Source organism: Herpailurus yagouaroundi, unplaced genomic scaffold (genome assembly GCF_014898765.1).
Source record: "Herpailurus yagouaroundi ecotype Mexico unplaced genomic scaffold, PumYag 215, whole genome shotgun sequence".
Classification (NCBI taxonomy): Eukaryota; Metazoa; Chordata; class Mammalia; order Carnivora; family Felidae; genus Herpailurus; species Herpailurus yagouaroundi.
Genome location: NW_024412446.1, coordinates 7,512,217 through 7,530,475, shown reverse-complemented (window position 1 = coordinate 7,530,475; position 18,259 = coordinate 7,512,217). Strand labels below are relative to the sequence as shown.

The window sequence follows — 18,259 nt, the reverse complement described above, 5'->3', positions numbered from 1 at the left end:
TTGGGTTTGAAGCCTCTTTTATTTGTGCCTCAGAGTCAGTCTGGTGCCCCTGGCATCAGGGAAGGAGGTGAGAGGAACAGTTTCTCTTTGTTCTTTTCTTCCATCCCTTTTGTGTCCCTACTGAGCCTCACTGGCTGAGCCAGGAAGGCCAGCCTGAGAAGGTGGACAAGGGTGTGCAGTGGGCCCCTGCCCCTAGCGGGGTCTGTGCTTCTCTGGGTGGGTAGGGTGGGGCAGGGGAGAGCCGGGGGTTAGCACCATTGGATGAAGGGTTTTAGAGTCAGCCCCTGGGTGGGGGCAGGTGGGACACACGACCACAGAGGGCTAGCAGCAGCTGGTGGGAAGGGGTGGGTGGTGGTGCCAGGGCCCTGAGCCGGTGAGAGGGCTCCATGGTGCACCTGCCCATAAGCGGGGCCGGGGGACAGGGTCTAGTGCTTGCCCCCAGCCCAAATATGCCCCCCATTTGCCAAGACATCATGAAGGAACCAGGCCTTGCCCAGGCTGGGGGGCCACTTTGGGCACCCTTCCTGATCACAAAAAGCGTGCCTTGGGGATAGGGACTACAACCTCTGGCCGCCCAAGGAGAAACTGGGACCACCCTGAGACCCGGGAGGGGTGTGGGGGGCTGGGGAAGCCGGGCACCCCGCTAAGTGCACTTGACGCTGAAATGCCGGGGTGAAGGAGGAGCTGGGCCCTTGACGTGCTGGTTTGTGTCTGGGACAAAGCAGCAACACAGCACGTGGGGAGCTCAGCTGCCCCCCAGGGGTGAAGAGCGGAGATGCAAAGGCTTCACGGACAGTGTCCTACAGTGGGTTCTGTGAGCAGAAAAGGAGGACCGACCAGAAGGAGCAAGGGATGGGGACAATGCTCCTTTAAGGACCCGGCTCCCCCTTAGAACGGCCTGGCCCCCTTGGACAAGTCTGAGCCCAGGATAGAGTGGTGGGCGTCAGGATATAGCAAAGCAGGGGGACCGGGCCGTGCGAGCTGCCTACAGGGCCCTGGCCGGGACAGGTAACGCGCGGTCCCCCCGAGCCCCCTCCCCGCATGGTGCCGGATGCGCCTCTATGCCCCCGAGGCTGCGGCTCCAGTCTCCGGCCGCAGCCCGGCGGGCGCGCGGGCGCGAGCGAGTCTCGCTCCGAGGCAGGTCACGCGGGGCGTGGCCGAAGGGCCCGGCAGTGGGCGCTACTGCTCCGTCAGTGAGAGCCGCAGGATGCGCTCCAGCTCCTCCTCCTCCAGGCGCGCGCGCCGCCGCCGCTCCTCCTGCTCCTGCGCCGACAGCTCCATGGCCAGCCGCAGCTGCTCGTCGTAGCTCCGGAACACATGGCCACCTGGGCCGGAGCGCGGGCTGGGCCGAGGGCTGGGCACCGACGCCAGGGCCGCGGGGGGCGCAGGCTGGCGCTGCGGCGTAGGCGGGGCGCTCCTGGGGGCGGGTAAGATACGTCGAGGGTTCCGGGCGCACCTGCCCGTAAGCGGGGCCAGGAGACAGCGTGGAGGCCCGAAGAAAGAGTAGGGCTCGTCACCCGCCGGTGGAAGCGATGAATCCTGCATCACCTCCCTGGCTCCCACCCAGATGTGACAAATCTCAGCCCCTACAAAGCCCATCCTCCCAGTTGACGGTGGACCAGCACATGTGGGCATGCATCTTCTAGAACCCTAGCCCCGACATCCTGCCTGGTAAGGGTCTGAAGGCCTTTGAGGCCTGTCCCCTGCTCCCTGGCTGCTTTTGGAGTACTGCTCAGAGTGAGGAAAGGGTGGGGATTGAAGCCTTCTGGAAACGAGCAGGGGCCCAACAGAGGGTACCATGGTTTCCTGGGGCCAAGAAGAGCTGCCCAGCCAGCAGTATCCTCACCCTCTGGGACAAGGCACCATGGTACATGTGCATGTGTTATTTCGGGGGAGGGAGGACAAGTCAGGACTGGCGGAACTGACCTGTCCTGTCGGCGAGCGTCGTAGGACATGGGGTGAGTGCCCGGCTTGCTGTTGGTTAGCGCCTCCCAGATAGTGACCTGGAGGGAGGGACGTGGGCCAGTCAGCCAGGGTGGCGCTGCAGCCGGGCAGGGGCGGCGCGGTGGCAGGGACGCACCTGATCATACTCACTACCCGCCTCAAGCAGGCTCTGCTGGATGGCAAACTGAAGCAGGTCATCGTCGTCATCGCGTGTGGCCGCCTCTCTCTGGCCGCCCAGCACGCTGTAGCCGCGCGGGGCCTCGAACAACGCAGGGGAGATCTCGCAGCCGCGGCAGGAGGCTGAGGGCGCCAGGCTGGGCGTCAGAGTGCGGGCGGCCCCACCCTCGGCCGACCTGGAAAGGGCGTGGGCAAGGGCGGGGCGGGGAGGGACGTAAGGGCAGCGTGCAGAGGGTGGGGTCTCACTCGTGGAACTGGAGCTGCTGACGCTGGAGGAGTCGCTGCCTGGGGAAGGGGTCTCACTGCTGGGGCTGCCTCGCACCGATGGCACTGGCTCGTCACAGCCATTGAGGTTCCCGAAGGTAATACGAGCGTTGAGGATGTGGAAGATTGGGATTTCTGAGGATGAAGAAACTGTCAGGTGCCACCACCCACCTTCTCACACCTTAGGCATCCCCAATCTTTACCTCATCTAAGCCCTACCCACCCCCCCCCCCCCCCCCCCCCCCCGCCCCCAGCCAACAGCGGCTGAAGAGAAATGGGGGTGGGGTCTCACCAATCTTGACAGGAAAACCAGGGGGCAGGCGCAGGGTAATGAAATCCCGGAGCTTGGCGAAAAGCGCATTGCTGACAGCCATGAGGTCAATGATGGGGGCCACCTGCTCACACAGGGACAGGGGATGCTCCTCACACAGCCACAGCTTGGCCTTGAACCTGCCCCCCCCCAAATCCCAAGGGGTGAGGGACATAGTAGAAGCCATGGCCTCCCACCCAGTACATTCTGGAGACCCCGTCCAGCCCTGGCCTACCCACCCCTCCCCAGCACCGGCAGGGGGCCTCACTTCTGTGTCTTGGTGGTCAGTTCCATGGGGCGGCCCATGTCCCGGTTGCCAAGCTCAAAGTTGGGGTTGAAGTATTCTTCTGCAGTGATGGCAGTGGGGTTGGCTTGGCTCAGAGTCTGAGTGATCAGGGTCTGTACCACATGAGGAAGTGCCCATGAGCCTGTCAGTCTCTGATGCCAGGCCAGCCATTTGGTATCATGGGCCCCAGAGCTATCCCCCCTGCCACTGTGGAGCTGACACGGCCTCGGGCATTGTGGAAAGTAGGTCCACTCAGGCCATGCTAGGCAGGACGCCTCCCAGGTCTCCTGAGCCACATCCACACCCTTCCACACAAGGGCATCCCTGGCACATACTCACCCCATTTTGGGGGCCCCCGTGCTGTTCAGCAATTCCCAGGAAGGACTGCAGAGGTGTCTTACAGCCTACAAGAAATGTAGCATCTCAGAGGACACTGCAACCCTCAGAAGTGACGCACCCCCGATCTAAGGAGGAGGCTGGTTCCTGGCAGGTAGGGAGGATTGCTCACCCACACCAAACTCTCAGGCACCTTCATCTGAAGGTGACTGAGGACTCCAAAGGCCAGGGGCGAGGAACACTACAGGCACAGTGGGAATAAAAGTAGGCCTGGGGCTTAGGAGAAACTTCCAAAAGTGTCCAGGTTGGTGACACTGGACGAAAAATAGCTGCTTTCGGTGAGCAGTTTTAGGGGATGTATGTGTATGTGTGTGTTTTCCTTCAAGCACTTCCATCTTAATTACCTCATTTTGTTCCCCTGTGAGGTAGGAATTGTCTTCCTACCTTAGGCAGCCTAACCAGTGCCCAGAGAGTCACGTGTAGTATCAAGAGGCACAAAACATCAGTGACACACCCCCTGACTTTCTGCTTAGGGTATGTTCCACTAGACTGGAATGGCCAATAAGTAGCATACATGACATTTCCACTCCCAAATCCAAGACAGACGTCAGTTACCAGTTGTAGAATTCCTTCCCACTGAGCCCAGATGTTGCCTTAGAATCTTCCTAGCTGCACTCCAGACAGTCACTCCCAATTATTAGCACTTGGCACTTGAACTGAAACCTATTTATGTGAATAAACTATCCTGGCTTTCGCTGGGATGTCACAGGGAATACTGATGGAGGTACCCAAGTGGGAGCTGCTTCCTTACACCACCCCTCCCCTGCCACTCCACCACTGCTTCATTACCTTTGACCTTGCCCTTGTGCTGTTCTGAAAGATGCTCTGTCCGTGTCCGGGTGATGAGCTCCACATTGGATGCCCCGTATACCTGGCGACAGATGAGGAAAGGGCTCAAAGACAATTCCAGTACCCTATCCCCAGCCCCCAAGGGCCTTATGAACACTTCCTGCAAGGAAGGGTCCATTGGGGGATGGGGGAGCTGTTTGCTCCATCTCCCAGCCTTTGGGCAAGTAAATATCTGAAGTCATTCATCCATTCTCTTATTCATTGAACAAACATTCTGTGAGGAGACTTTATGTGCCAGGCACTGAGGCAGGCATCAGGGACAGTGATGAACGTGCACCACTCAGTGGTGAACAAGCACTACTAGAGACAATCCCCACCCTTTTGAGGCTCACACACTATTTGAAGAGATAAGGAAATGGGCAGTTATAATATAGTGTGATTCACTCTGGTGAAGGTTGCAGAGGGCTGTGGGAACAAAAAGCAGAGGCCTTAACGCAGTCTGCAGGGCCAGGGAAGGCTTCCAGGACACAATGCAGTGCCTGGCAGCATTTGTTAGTTCCTTCCTTTACCAGCGGCACCATGTGGCCCCACAAGGGTGATGTAGGGGTCCCAGCGTGACCAACACGGTATTCTTAGGAGTAAAGGTCGGGCTTTGGAGTTAGGCAGCCAAGGTCTAAACCTTGGCTTTGTCACCTGTAGCTGTGTGACCCTGGACAGGTCATGGAACCGCTCCAAGCCTCCTTCCTCATCACAGAATGGGCCAATACCCCACCCCACAGAAGGTTCCTGTTGGAAAGGCTCAACAAACACCTGTAAAATGGGAATAATAATACACCTACCCAAAAAGGTTGTTGGGATTAAATGAGTATGTGTGTGTGTGTACATATGTATTCACACATACATACAAAACATCAGAACACAGTCTCGAACATGAGTATAGTAAGCACTTGAACTCGGGCCATTCTCATCAGTTGCCTCTTAGTCTAGTGCCCTTCCTTCCTTGCTGCATTGCCTCTGCACCTCCAAGGCTGAAAAAGAGTGGTCAGGAAACCCCTGCCCAGGGCACTGCAGGCAAGAGTTTGGCAGGTTCTGGTACCAGGGAGCGGTGGCCTCACCTTGGCTTCATACCCATTCACCATCTCTGTCTTCTCACTGCGCCAGCCCAGGATGCCAGTCTTGTTCCTGGGGAAGCAGAGTGGTCCAGGTGAGGGGGCATCCAGCAGCCTGGCTCTAGGCTACGAGGGCTGCGCCCACTCACCTCTCAAAGGAGATGTTCTTGGTGTCAAGCTGCGTGGTGACAACGGGCGCGGTAAGCCGGCTCAGCACCTGCTCCTCAGTGGGCTGGGCAGCAGCCAGCAGCAGCTCACGGTCCTGCCCAGCCAGTGCCAGAGTCTCTGTGTACACCACCCGGCGGTCGTGGTCAATCTCCATGACCACGGCGCTTGTGTCTGCCAACCACAGAATAGCACAGGGGGGTCAGGGGTGGCGTGGAGCTGTCCCCAGCCTTCCCACCTTGCCCTACCTCCTGCCCTGCCTGACCTTGGCCCCTGAAGACGAAGCTGCGGTTCCCTCGCTGCCACGTCATGTGGTCAAAGCCCAAGAGCGTGGTATCTACCCGCAGGTTTTGCCCACTCTTCCACACTTTGTAGGTGTCACTAGGGCAGATCTTGGACACCAAGGGCACTAGGTGGAAGGGAAGGTCAGAGTGGCTTCATTTTGCCTGGTCCACCCAACCTGGGCCACCTCAGGGCATAGGGGTCAGGGTCAGTGTTGTGGCTGGGCAAGGATAACAGAGCTAGTGGGAGAGAAGCCCCTTTCCAAACTCCCCCCACGTGAATGGAGACCCGTCACTCAGATGTAAGCAACCTGAAGTTGAAGATGGGCACGTCTCAGCCGCTATCAAGTCCCTAATAGCCACCATTTGTTAATTCATTCACTCAACCTTTCAATCTCCCAACAAATATTTATTGAATACCTACTGTGTACCAGGCACTGTTCTAGTCAATGAGGATAGAACACTGAACATGCCCTCTTGGAGCTTACCTTCTGGCAAGGAGTGACAAGTAACAAACAAATGAGCAAATCATTACAAAGTGAAGGAAATAATAATAATGCAATCAAGACAGTGTCTGAGACAGTGTGGAAAAGCCTAGCCAAGGAGTTGGCACTGAGGTGGGAACTAAAAGATGAGAAGGAGCCATAGGAAGAGCTGTGGCAATAGAGCTCCAGGCAGGGGAGCAGCAGGTACAAAAGCCCTGAGGTGGGAGAATGCCCAGAGAGGCCCCCATCGGCCCCCTTACCCCAGCTAGTGAACTCCCATTTCATCTCCACATAGAAGTCCTGGGCCTGGAGGATGAAAAAGAGAGTAGCTAAGCCTGTGCTAGAGACAGGGTTCAAATGCATTGTGGGGAGGCTGAGAGGCTGGCCCTCACCTTGCGCAGCTTTTCCAGGAGCACGGGGATGCCCGCCAACCGCTTCACCACCCGCTGGTAGTCCCGGTACCTCAGCACCAGCTGCACCAGCTCCAGGTCCCGGGTACTCACAGCCTCCTGAAGCACTGGGGGTGGGGGGAGGAGGCAAAGTCACAGGTCAGGACCCTGCCTGCGGCCCCCGTCAACAAACCAAGGGTGAGGATATGAAGCTGGGAGACGCTGGCTGTGGGGCTGGGGTGAGCAGGGGTGCCCACCTGTCCAGCCGCTGCGATTCTCCCTGCCCACATCTGCACCATGTGCCAGGAGCACACGGGCACACTCGAGGTGTCCCAGTGTGGTGGCCAGGTGCAGGGGGGTCCGCCCACGGGGATCCAGCTGCTCGATGTCCACCTGGAGAAGGAGGTGAAGATGTATCCCTGGTCACTTCTGAGGCAGCCCATCTGAGCCCAACAGCCTCTAGGGAAGCAGCAACCACCTGAATGCCCTGCCTTGCTCACCTTACAAGGCAATGGAAAAGACAGACACAATGAGCTGGGGTCAGGTGGGTGAAAAGAGGCTTGTAGGACAGGGCAGGAAGTAGCCCTGAGAAAGGAAGGACCTTCCTCCTTTCCTGTCCACCTCGGTCCCCTGACTGGGTTCACTCTTCCAAGGCCCAGTGGGCTAACTTTGAAGAAGAATCCCAGAGCTGAAGGGTGGTCGAGACAGGCTGTTGGCCAAGGAGAGCACTTGAGACTAGATTTATCCTACAGGTCCAAGACCACACTTTCAGGAAGGGCTATCAATTTAGATCATTGACATTATCACTGAGTGAGGTTTAACAAACAATTGCTGTAATATATTGATAGGAATGAAAGAATATGGTACAACTTCAAACCCATGTCCTTTATATGTGGGACACTATGTATTAACACTTTTTTTTTTTTTTTTTTACAAATCCTATTGTTGTTTTGTGGATAGCATAATTATATTGCATAAGATTTTTGTTGTGTGATAAAAACATAAATATTTAAATATATTTCAGGAGTCTAAGACCTCTAGCTAAATACAGTGAACTGACCACATGCATGTAACTCCTCTTCTCCTTCCCCAAACTTGATTAAAATGCCAGTAAATGGCTTCTATTCCAACTATAGTGAGATACCTGAAACCACCATCCCATTATAACAGATAAAAATACTTCAAAATACATGAAATAATTGTTTTCAGACATTAGGCAACAAGTAGTCCAGGACTATGATCCCTGAAATAAGAGAAACAAATAAGGTAGGCCCTATGATTGCCTAGATTTCTACCTGGGAGTATCATTCCAGACAGCAATGCAGGAGGCAGGGAATCCCTAGCAGAGCATGGTAGTCTTGCTGAGGCGTTGAGGAGACAGAGGAGTTCAGGGAGACTGAGGTAGCAAGAAGTTGCAGGACCAAGTTCCAGGAAGGAGTGAGATATGCAAACAAGGGACTCCAGAAAATCTGCATGGGGTTCCTCTGAGTCTTTGCAGAATACCAAACCTCACCTATGTAGAGTGAAACTCAGCAATACTAGACAGAAGAGGAGCAATAAGCTGGTAAATTTCCAGCACTCATGTCTCAGGGCAGGGAGACATTCAAACTCCAACCCGCTAGAATAGAAGGTCTTTGTTGTTTGCACAAGGTATTCAACAGAGACCCAAGAATGGTGATGCTTTTGTAGTAGGATTAAACTATCCCTAGAGAAAAGGCTCACCTAAACCCAATCTAATAACGATTAAAAATAACCTCAAAAGGATCAAACTGATTTACAAGTAACTTAACTCAGTCTGTCAGAACGAAGCCTTACACTCTTTAAAGGAAGACAATAAAATCCAGATGCTTAACATTACACTGTTTGCAGTATCTAACATCCAGTTACAAATTACTAGAAAAAAATTATCAGACATGCAAAGAAATAGGAAAATATGACCCATAATCAGGAGAAAAATCATTTAACAGAAACATAGTCAGAAATGATAAAGATGATGAATAGTTTAATGTGCTCAAGAGTTGAAAGAAAAACATGAACACAATGTTCATGGGGAAAGAAATGAGAGATATGTACAATATCTGAAATCAAAAATTCATAGGATGGAATTAAGAATAGATTAGACAGGGCACCTGGGTGGCTTAGTCAGTTGAGCATCAGACATCGGCTCAGGTCACGATCTTGCCGTTCGTGGGTTTGAGCCCCATGTTGGGCTCTGTGCTGACAGCTCGGAGCCCAGAGCCTGCTTCAGATTCTGTGTCTCCCTCTCTCTCTGCCCCTCCCCTACTCACACTCTCTATCTCTCTGTCTCTCAAAAATAAGTAAAACATTAAAAAAAAAATAAGTTAGACACTATAGGGGCACCTGGGTGGCTCAGTCGGTTAAATGTCTGACTTTGGTTCAGGTCATGCTCTCATGGTTCATGAGTTTGAGCCCCACATCGAGCTCTGTGCTGACAGCTCAGATCCTGGAGCCTGCTTCGGATTCTGTGTCTCCCTCTCTCTCTGCCCCTCCCTCGCTCACACTCTCTCTCTCTCTCTCAAAAATAAATAAACATCTAAAGAAAATTTTTTTTAAGATTAGAGGGGCGCCTGGGTGGCGCAGTCGGTTAAGCGTCCGACTTCAGCCAGGTCACGATCTCGCGGCCCGTGAGTTCGAGCCCCGCGTCAGGCTCTGGGCTGATGGCTCGGAGCCTGGAGCCTGTTTCCGATTCTGTGTCTCCCTCTCTCTCTGCCCCTCCCCCGTTCATGCTCTGTCTCTCTCTGTCCCAAAAATAAATAAAAAACGTTGAAAAAAAAATTTAAAGATTAGACACTAAAGAATAAAAAAAAATAGTGAGTTTGAAGATATAACAATAGAACTATAGCACAGAGAACAGAAATGGAGCACAGAAGAGGGAAAAAGTACTGAAAAACATTCAAAGAGCCTCAACAATATGTGAGACACTATAAGGCATTTTAACATATATGTAATTGGAGTCCCAGAGACTAGGCTAAGAAAGTGGGAGAAATAAGACATTTAAAGAGATAACAACCAACATTTTTCCAAATTTGTTGTTTTAAAAAAGCTACTATAGGGGGTTGAATGGTGGTGTCCCCCCAAATATATGTTTATACTCTAACCCCCAGAACCTGTGAGTGATGGGTATTTGCGGGTGAAATTAAGGTAAGGATCTCAAGATGAGATCAGCCTGGATTTTGCAGGTGGGCCCTAACTAAATCCAATGACCTGCCTTTATAAGACCTACAAAGGAGAGATCCATGGAGAGAGGAGAAGTTCCATGTAAAGAGGAGGCAGAGACTGGAGTTATTCAGCCACAAGCCAAAAAGTGCCTGGAGATACCAGAAGCTGGAAGAGGCAAGGAAGGATTCTCCCCGTAAGCATTTGGAAGGAGTGGAGCCCTGCTGACTCCTTGACTTTGGACTTCCAAACTCCAAAAGAATGAAAGAATAAAATTACCCAATCTGTGGTAATTTTCTGCACAAGCTAACACAATGATAAACCCACAGAACCAAGAAACTCAATGAATCCCAACCAAGACAAACACCAAGAAAACTACACCCAGGCCCATCATAATCAACTGCTGAAAGCTTAGTGATAAAAAGACAATCTTAAAATCATTTTCAGGGGCGCCTGGGTGGCTCAGTTGGTTGAGCGGTGAGACTGCAGTTCAGGTCATGATCTCACTATTCGTGGGTTCAAGCCCCACATGGGTCTCGCTGCTGTCAGCGTGGAGCCCACCTTGGATCCTCTGTCCCGTCTCTCCACCCCTCCCCTACTTGCATGCACGTACTCTCTCGCTCTTTCTCTCAAAAATAAATAAATCTTAAAAAAACAATAATAAAATCATTTTGAGAAATGAGACACACTATGTCTAGAAGAACAAATACAGGAAATACTACATACTTCTCAACAGAAACCATGCAAGTTAGAAAACAATCGAATGAAATGTTTAAAGTGCTGGGGGGAAAAATGTCGACCTAGAATTCTCTGTCCTGTGGAAAAATATCCTTCAAAAATGGAGGGGAAATGAAGAGTTTTGTGGACAAACAATAAAAGCTGAGAGAATTTATCACCAGAAGACATGCAAGAAACGTTAAAGGAAGTTATTTAGGTGGAAGGAAAATGTTAACCGATGGAAACTTAGATCTGTACAAAGGAATGAGGAGTGCCTCAAAAGGAAAATTTGTGAGTAAGTGTAAGAATGTCAATAAAATATTTAAAACCCACAAGAGTAAAGAGAAGAGATGCTAGCAGATGAGAAATGTTAACACATCTTTAGAACATAGAAAGTGGCTGGGGCATTACAACCGACTCAGTGGAGCAGAGGGTACTAGAACCCAAACACTCATAGGGGAACCCCAGTGAGTGTCAAGCCAGACCACCCTTGAAATGTCCAGAACATGAAGGCAGTGGGAATGGCAGAGGTATGAGTGAGGCTCAGAGCTAAATCCAGGGGGGTGGGGGAGGCTGGTTAAAATTCAGAACCCTTGGCCCCCTCCCCAATCTTATAAAGCTGGGAGATGTCCCCCTTCCCCTCCATAGGATGCCAGAAATGTATTCTCTGTATAAACTGAGCCTGAGACCCACTGGACTTGGGGACACTGGTCTGAAGACGAGGTCATGGGGCTGAAAACTAGTGAACGGTGAAAGCCCAGTCCCTTCCTGCCTCAGGTCCTGAACCACTAACAGCCTGACAGTACACGCAACTGCCCCATCCCACCCCAGCAGGAGACTGGAGAATTCTTCTTGGAGAAACTAGAGGCACCGAAAACCTCTGGGTACGGACCTCTGGGGACCCTCCAATAAGCAGGCCAGCTTGCACCCATCGTTTGACAGGAATACCACCCATGCATCAATGAGCTCTACACCCACATTCTTAAATATGCCCCAACAGCCAAGGGTGCCTGGACATTTGAGGAAAGCTGCCAATATGAAAGAGACCAAAACATGCAGATAGATGCTAAAAACCTAGAGGATACACTGTCAATGCAGGAAATACAAGAACACTTTTGGGGAGGGGGGAACAGTAATTCATATCCTCAGAAATATATGAAAAGATAACTGAATTCATTAAACAAGAAGAGACACCTTGACTTCCCATGACTCCTTGTCTTTCCCTTTGCCTTCTTCCCAGCCATTCCTGGACAGCTACACCTGCCCCAATTCTCCCCTAAAAGGAAACATTACCTCAATTCTCTCCCCCTTTTGGTAAAAAAATAAAATAAAATAAAACTTTATTTTAAATTATTTATTTATTTTAGGTAATCTCTACCCCCAATGTGGGGCTCAAACTCATGACCCGAAGATCAAGAGTCATGCTCTAAGCCAGCCAGGCGCCCTGGTAAAAAGAAACAAAACAAAACAAAACAAAAAAACCACTTTGTAACTGTCTTTATCTCTTCCTTTTCTCTCACCTTCTATATCATCCATCAGCAAGGCTGACCTTATGAAGGCTCTTATGAGCCTTTTGAAGGCTCTACCTTCAAAACAGATCCTGACTGTTCTCTGTTTTCATCACCTTCAGGCTACCATTCTGGTGGCAGCCATCCTATCTCACCTGGTGGCCTTGTGGGCCCTTCACTGGTTTCTTCACTCCTCTCTTGGCTTCTTAGGTCTAGTCTCCACATGACCCATCGTAGCCTCCATCATCCTGTGAAATGTCCCTCAGGTCCTGACATCCTTTAGCTTAAAACTTCCCCAAGGCCTCCCATCCTGTTTAGAATAGAATCCAGCAGCCCTGGATGTCTCCTTGAACTCATGTGCTCTCCCACCTCTCCTCCAAATTCCACTCTGCTGGATACCCTAGATAGCCACAGCACTTTCTCCCTCACTTCATTCAGGTGGCTGCTCAAATGTCACCTCCTTAAAAAGGCCTGCCCTTACCATCCATCTTAAATGACACTTGCTATTTGTCTATCTGTTGCCCCTGATCCTGCTTTAGTTCTCTTCCAACATTAAATTACTTGTTCATTTGTTCGTTGTCTCCCTCATCTAGACTGTAAGCCCCACAAAGGGAGGGTCCTTGTGTTTTGTTCAATGCTACATCCCCAGTCTCTAGACAGTGCCTGGCACATAACTGGTGCTTAATAAATATTTGTTCAACAGATGCATAAATGACTATATTTAAGGGACCTGGGGAGGGGAAAGCAATACAATGTAAAACTGATAAGCCAAGAGGTAGTTGTAGATGTATATTGTTTGTAATCTTGGAGGTAAATAACAGAACAGCCTAAAGTCCAAACTGGTCGCCTCCAGGGGATGAGGGCGGCAAGTGAGGACTACAGCTTTTCATTATAATTCTTCTAGCAACAGCTAAATATTTTTTAAAACATGAGAATTAGCTCCTTTGTCAGAAACAAGACATTTTGAATAATGTAAGTAATTTATACGATTTTAATAACCCTGTGTTGGCATTTATTCATTCTTTATTTTTAATTTTTTAAGTAGGCCCCATGCCCAACATGGGGCTTGAACTCACGACCCTGAGATGAAGAGTCACATGCTCTAATGACTGAGCCAGCCAGGCGCCCCCATTTCTTCATTTTTAAATATATTAGGTGGGGCGCCTGGGTGGCTCAGTCGGTTAAGTGTCCGACTTCAGCTCAGGTCACGATCTCGCGGTCCGCGAGTTCGAGCCCCGCGTCGGGCTCTGTGCTGACAGCTCAGAGCCTGGAGCCTGTTTCAGATTCTGTGTCTCCCTCTCTCTGACCCTCCCCAGTTCATGCTCTGTCTCTCTCTGTCTCAAATATAAATGTTAAAAAAAAAAAAAATTAAAAAAAATATATTAGGAGCCTCAAAAAAAAAAAAAATGTACCTAGCCCACGTGGCGTTCTGAGCTGTGGCTTAGAGATCCAAGCGCCCCTCTCCCCACCCCACCTTACGCTCCTCCACATTGGCTCCCCTACAACAAGGACTGCGTTCTTTACTCTTCATCTATTATGGGATGGGCTGAGCCTCTGCGTCCAGCCTAAGTGGAGCCCTGAGTCTGGGGGTGGGAGTGCAGGATCCACAGACCCTGAGCCCGGGGAAGTCAGGAGGAGCCTTCCCATGGGGCAGCCGCTGAAAGTCTATGTGTCTATACGTCCCACCAGCCCTGCCCCAGATGCTACTACTGCTGCGCTGCTAACAAGGCCCCAGGGAGCTGACAGGGCACCCCGCCCAGCCCCAGAGCTCCAGATGCTGCCTGCCACCCTCCCCCTCAGGTGCCTCACCTCCAGGACCCAGAGAGAGGCTGGTGCTGCTAGCTGGGCCTGGCTGCCCCTCCCTACCTCCACTCCTGGGGAGCTCTCCCCAGGGTCCCCAGGGCCCTGTTGTTTTCCAGGGCTAACACAGCCCCTCCTCTCCCCCCCCACATACACCCAGCCAACCCCTCAAAGAAGCTCCCCACACCTGCTCAAAGCATGGCCTGCAGTGAAAGTGGCACCTTGCCCCAGGCCCAGGTGGAAGAATTCATTAATTTCCTCAGCAAAGGCCTGCAGCTATTTAATTGCTAGAATGAAAAGGTTTCCTGTGAAACCTAACACCCAGACCTCACCACCAAGAGAATGAAACTCTGCACCCCAGCAGGCCTCAGCTGGAGTCAAAAGCAGGGGTCTTTTGAGCTCAGGGGCTGAGGCTCCCTGGGCAGAGAGACTCCCTGCTTCCACTCAGGTACACACCTACACACACGCACACGTGAACAGGTACCATAGGAATCCACAAGAATCCACTCCTTTTGTCCCCACACTGAGGGTCCATGTGCTCCCATAAGTGTACCAGCATCTGCAAGCTCAGTTGCCTTCTGGATCTGTAGGGGTCACACCTAAGTTTGCTGCCAGCTTATTGGCACATGCATACCCCTTGAACCCACAGGCACTAGCAGGTTATTTTTCAAACTTATTTAGCATTAGCAGAATCCTTTTGTTAGATGAAACCTTACAAGGGCACACCAAACGTATAGAGCCGGAAAAGAAAGGTGAAGGGCCCAGCGCATAGAGCCACGCATGCTCAGCTTTGATCTCCTTTCCCTGCTCCCTCGCCTCCCCCAGCCAGAAAGAGGACAACCGGTGTCTAGTGTGGTCACTACTTCTGAGCCCCCCAGCCTCCACCAGGTAGGCCTGAGCTCACTCAAGGGGCAGGGAGGCCGGATGCTTCCTCAAGCTGAGTTGGATAGGAGAGGGTGGCACCTGCTCACTCTCCTCCCACCCTACCCCACGCAGCCCCTCCCCATCTGCTTCCCAGACACATTGATTTGGGGTTTCTGGGGTTTGTGGGTCCCTCTCCTGAGCTTCCCCACTCACCAGATGTAGTGATGGCCCACACCCAGGGCTGCCTATGTTAGGGGACAGGGGATCACAGGTGTTCTGGGACACACCAGGTACCTTGGGTGGGGTAACCTCTGTCTGAGCATCTAGGGTCCCCACAGTCCCATCTTGCCTGCCTCTAGGTTAGAAGGATGAACTGAGGAAAGCAGGAAGGAAGACCATGATGGAGGCAGCCCCAGGAAGAAAGAAATGTTTCCTTGGGAACAGTCTGGCCCCCTCCAGAGTCTCTGTTGCCAGGAAAGAACCCTGCCCCCCTTGGCCCTCCCACAGGGAGCCACACAGCCGAACCTCCACCTCCTGCCCCGCAGGGAACACCAGGGACTTCTGACTCAGGAACCCGGGCTGTGCTCAGCTGGCTGTGCCAACCTCAGGGCATTGTTAGCCAAGGGGAAACTAGCACATCCACTGGCCTACAGCCCCCTGCCCCCTCCCAACCTGGCAGGGTGTGTGCATAGCAGGAAGAAGGGCACCCAGCAACCATCATACTGCTGGGTGCCAACTAGGGGTGGTCATAGATCCTTCCCATCACCAAAACACCTGATGAGCACCTCCAGTCTCCCCACCACTCCCTGATTCCAGCCCCCAACAGAGCTATGGGGGTGGAGGCCCTAAGCAAAGCCAATGAACCTGCTCTGAAACCTGCCATTCCATCTCCCTCCCCAGCCTGCCAGCATTGCCAAGGCTGCCCATGGGAGGGCCTCTGCGGGGCTTTCTTGGAGCGAAGAACAGGCAGCTATGCCAGGTGAAGACCAGGGAAACCTAGCTGGTATGTGCTTGAGCAAAGCCTGGGTGTTTTCTGTGACAGTTGGTGCCAGGAGAACCAGAGGTCAGGGAACCCCCGCTGGATGGAATGCTTAGGGTCTATGGGGTTTCGTTATGATGTTAGAACGCTGCCCCCAGTATTATCCCCAGCAGTAAAGGGCTGGGTTGGGCACCCTCAGCTCCCCCTGGGACCCTGATGTCTGGAGGACTGAGCAGTGCCTATTTGGATGCAAGGACCACTCTGCATCAGCCCTAATGTGGAGATACAGCCAGGGGCCTCTTCCATGCAGGACTGGCATTCCCCTTCTTGGCAACCCTGGAGCAAGGCAGAGGACTGGCCTGACTCCTTTGTGGTTGAACAAGGGTTAACTTCAACCATTGCCCTATATTCCTGCTACCCTGGATCAGGGTAGGCAGTGTCCATTTCAAGGAGACACAAACACACCAGGGAAGTGGGAGGGATGGGAGGCTGGAGATACTGGTGAACCTGGTGCCTAGTTTCTGTGGCAGCTTGAGGGGAAAGAGGAACACACTCATCAGCCCCAAAGTACCCCTACCTGCAGCGGGTTCCAATGCTCCCCACCTCAACCTCACTTCAGCAAGATGGCTGCTGACTGGAGTACTATCAATCAGAGAGACCTAGGTGAGAGTCTTTTCTTCCAGGGCATTTTGCCTCTCTCCAATCTCAGCAAGAAAAGAACCACCCACCCCTCAGGCAAGGGAGTACAACTGAGACATTCTGGAGATTCAGCCACTAGCCTTCTGCCTAACAATCCTTGGACCAATCATCTATCACCCCATCAGGAAGTTCCTCTCAGATCAGATTTAAATCCCTCCAGCCTTAACCTCCGTCAGAAGCTTGTCTTCTTTTGCCCTCAGGGGAGGAAAACAGAAGAGTCTGAAGAGACTGAACTGTCTTAGCACCCAGCACAGCATACTCTATTTCCTGGTTCACACTCACAGCACCAGAACGGGGTCTCCTTGAGAGCGGGGGATGTGCCTGGTTTGTTCATTTTTGTCCCCCAGGACCTACCACTCAGGCCTCGCTACCTTTACCAGGGCTCTCTGGTTGCAAACCACGTCCTTTATGATGGATAAAACAGAGGCATGGTCTGAGGAGCAACTTGGAGTGCCCTTGTTTAAGCAGAGATGGAAAGTAAGTGGACACCCCAACCAGCCCAGAAGCTTGGAGGCTCAGGTCATCCCAACATTTCCTAGGACTGCTCTGCAGAGGCAGATGCCTTGCTACTCTGAGGGCTCAGTAGTGGACTTCAGAGACTCCCCAACCCTCACCTTGCTCCCCCCCTCACTCGTCCTTTGGGAAGCAGGCAGCTCCTCAAAATGAACTTCCTGTGACTCAGGAAGTGGCCCTCCAAAGGCATATTCCCAAAGGGGACCACTCCTGAGCAAACCACTCCCATGGCCCTGGGGTCTCAGATCCGGGCCAAGTCTGCAGGCCTCAACCCGAGGCAAACCAGAGCAGGCTGGGCCCAGCACTAGCTCATGCTTCCCCACCCTGGAGGGTGAGTTGTCCACACCCCAAGGGCCCATCTGTGGCCTGGGGACTAAGGGCAGAGTCGGAGCTACCTGTGACCTGTGCCTGCCTTGGTCCTGAAGAATGACCAGGAGACCCCATCCCTTACCTGGTCTTCTTGGAGGCTACTGCCCAGCCAAAGCTGGCTGACCCACTCATTCTCACAGACTGGCAGCAACCTGGGGGCCCACTTTGTGTACAGAACCCCAAATCCTGAGGCCAGCGGCCCCTAGCTTCCTCAGCGCCCAAGAAGCCAGGCCCCAACCCCAGAGGGCAGGAGAGTTCCTTTCAGCACCTGGACAAGGCCCTTCAGGGCTTCCCCACAGGGAGTCTCTCCCCACTCTCCATTCCAGAGCGGGTGCTGAGGTCTGTGGGACCCGGGGGCTCTGCTCAATCTGAGCAAATAGATGAAGAGCTCAGCGGGAGGGTAGAGGGCACTGGGTGGGGCTGGGATGCCTTGGAGTGCCACAGCCCATTCTCTGATCCTTGACCTGTGACCCCCTCCCGACGCAGGCCTTGCCCACCTCCGCACACTCACGCGGGAGGTGTCGCTGCTCTGCTGCTCCGCGGACTCTCTCACCACATGGAGCACAGACCGACCCGGCAGCCCCTCCCCGCAGCCCTCCGCCCCGGCCGAGGAGGGGCACAGCGTCCCCTACCCCAACCTGGGAGGGTCCAGAACACGTGTGGGCCGTCCGTCCGAGCCGGAGGGGAGCGGCCGGGGACCGCTCCCATCACCCTCTCCCGGTCAACAAGCACAAAAGCCGCCGCTGCGAACAAAGAAGCGCTGCAAACTCGCCGGGGAGGCGGGACAGCCCGCGCCGCGCCCCCTCCCCACACCCAGCGGGCGTGCCCGGCCGTGGGGTCCCCGCGGCGCCCCGACGGCGCTCTTACCTGGCCGGCGCGGACCTCTTTCTCCAGCTCGCGGTGGCGGTTGTGCCACACGAGGTAGTGCAGCGGATACTTGCTCTCGGGCCCCTTCCTGACGGAGGCGTTGGCTGGGATCATCGCCCGCTCCTCATGCCAGGGCCGCGGCGCCCGGCCGGGGAGGGGGGACGGCGCCGG

General features: G+C 53.2%; 1 protein-coding gene across 6 annotated transcripts; it reads right to left on the bottom strand.

Moving 5' to 3' along the window:
• On the bottom strand, positions 1–18,253 carry ANKRD13B (ankyrin repeat domain 13B). Of its 6 annotated transcripts, none has more exons than XM_040455410.1 (15): positions 18,089–18,253; positions 6,853–6,988; positions 6,599–6,723; positions 6,467–6,512; positions 5,706–5,849; positions 5,425–5,614; positions 5,282–5,348; positions 4,167–4,248; positions 3,321–3,385; positions 2,964–3,094; positions 2,678–2,835; positions 2,368–2,520; positions 2,081–2,244; positions 1,927–2,003; positions 1–1,456 (listed from the first exon to the last, which is right to left on the bottom strand). In XM_040455410.1, exons 1-15 carry the CDS (start codon positions 18,200–18,202, stop codon positions 1,180–1,182), a joined length of 1,929 nt encoding a protein of 642 aa, XP_040311344.1. In that variant the 5' UTR covers positions 18,203–18,253; the 3' UTR covers positions 1–1,179. The 6 variants fall into 6 exon arrangements, 4 of the variants coding, with proteins under 4 accessions (XP_040311344.1, XP_040311345.1, XP_040311343.1 ...); XM_040455411.1 differs by having other exon boundaries at positions 1–1,417; XR_005784688.1 differs by having other exon boundaries at positions 1,307–1,417; positions 2,678–2,780.
• Between the last annotated feature and the right edge of the window lie 6 nt (positions 18,254–18,259).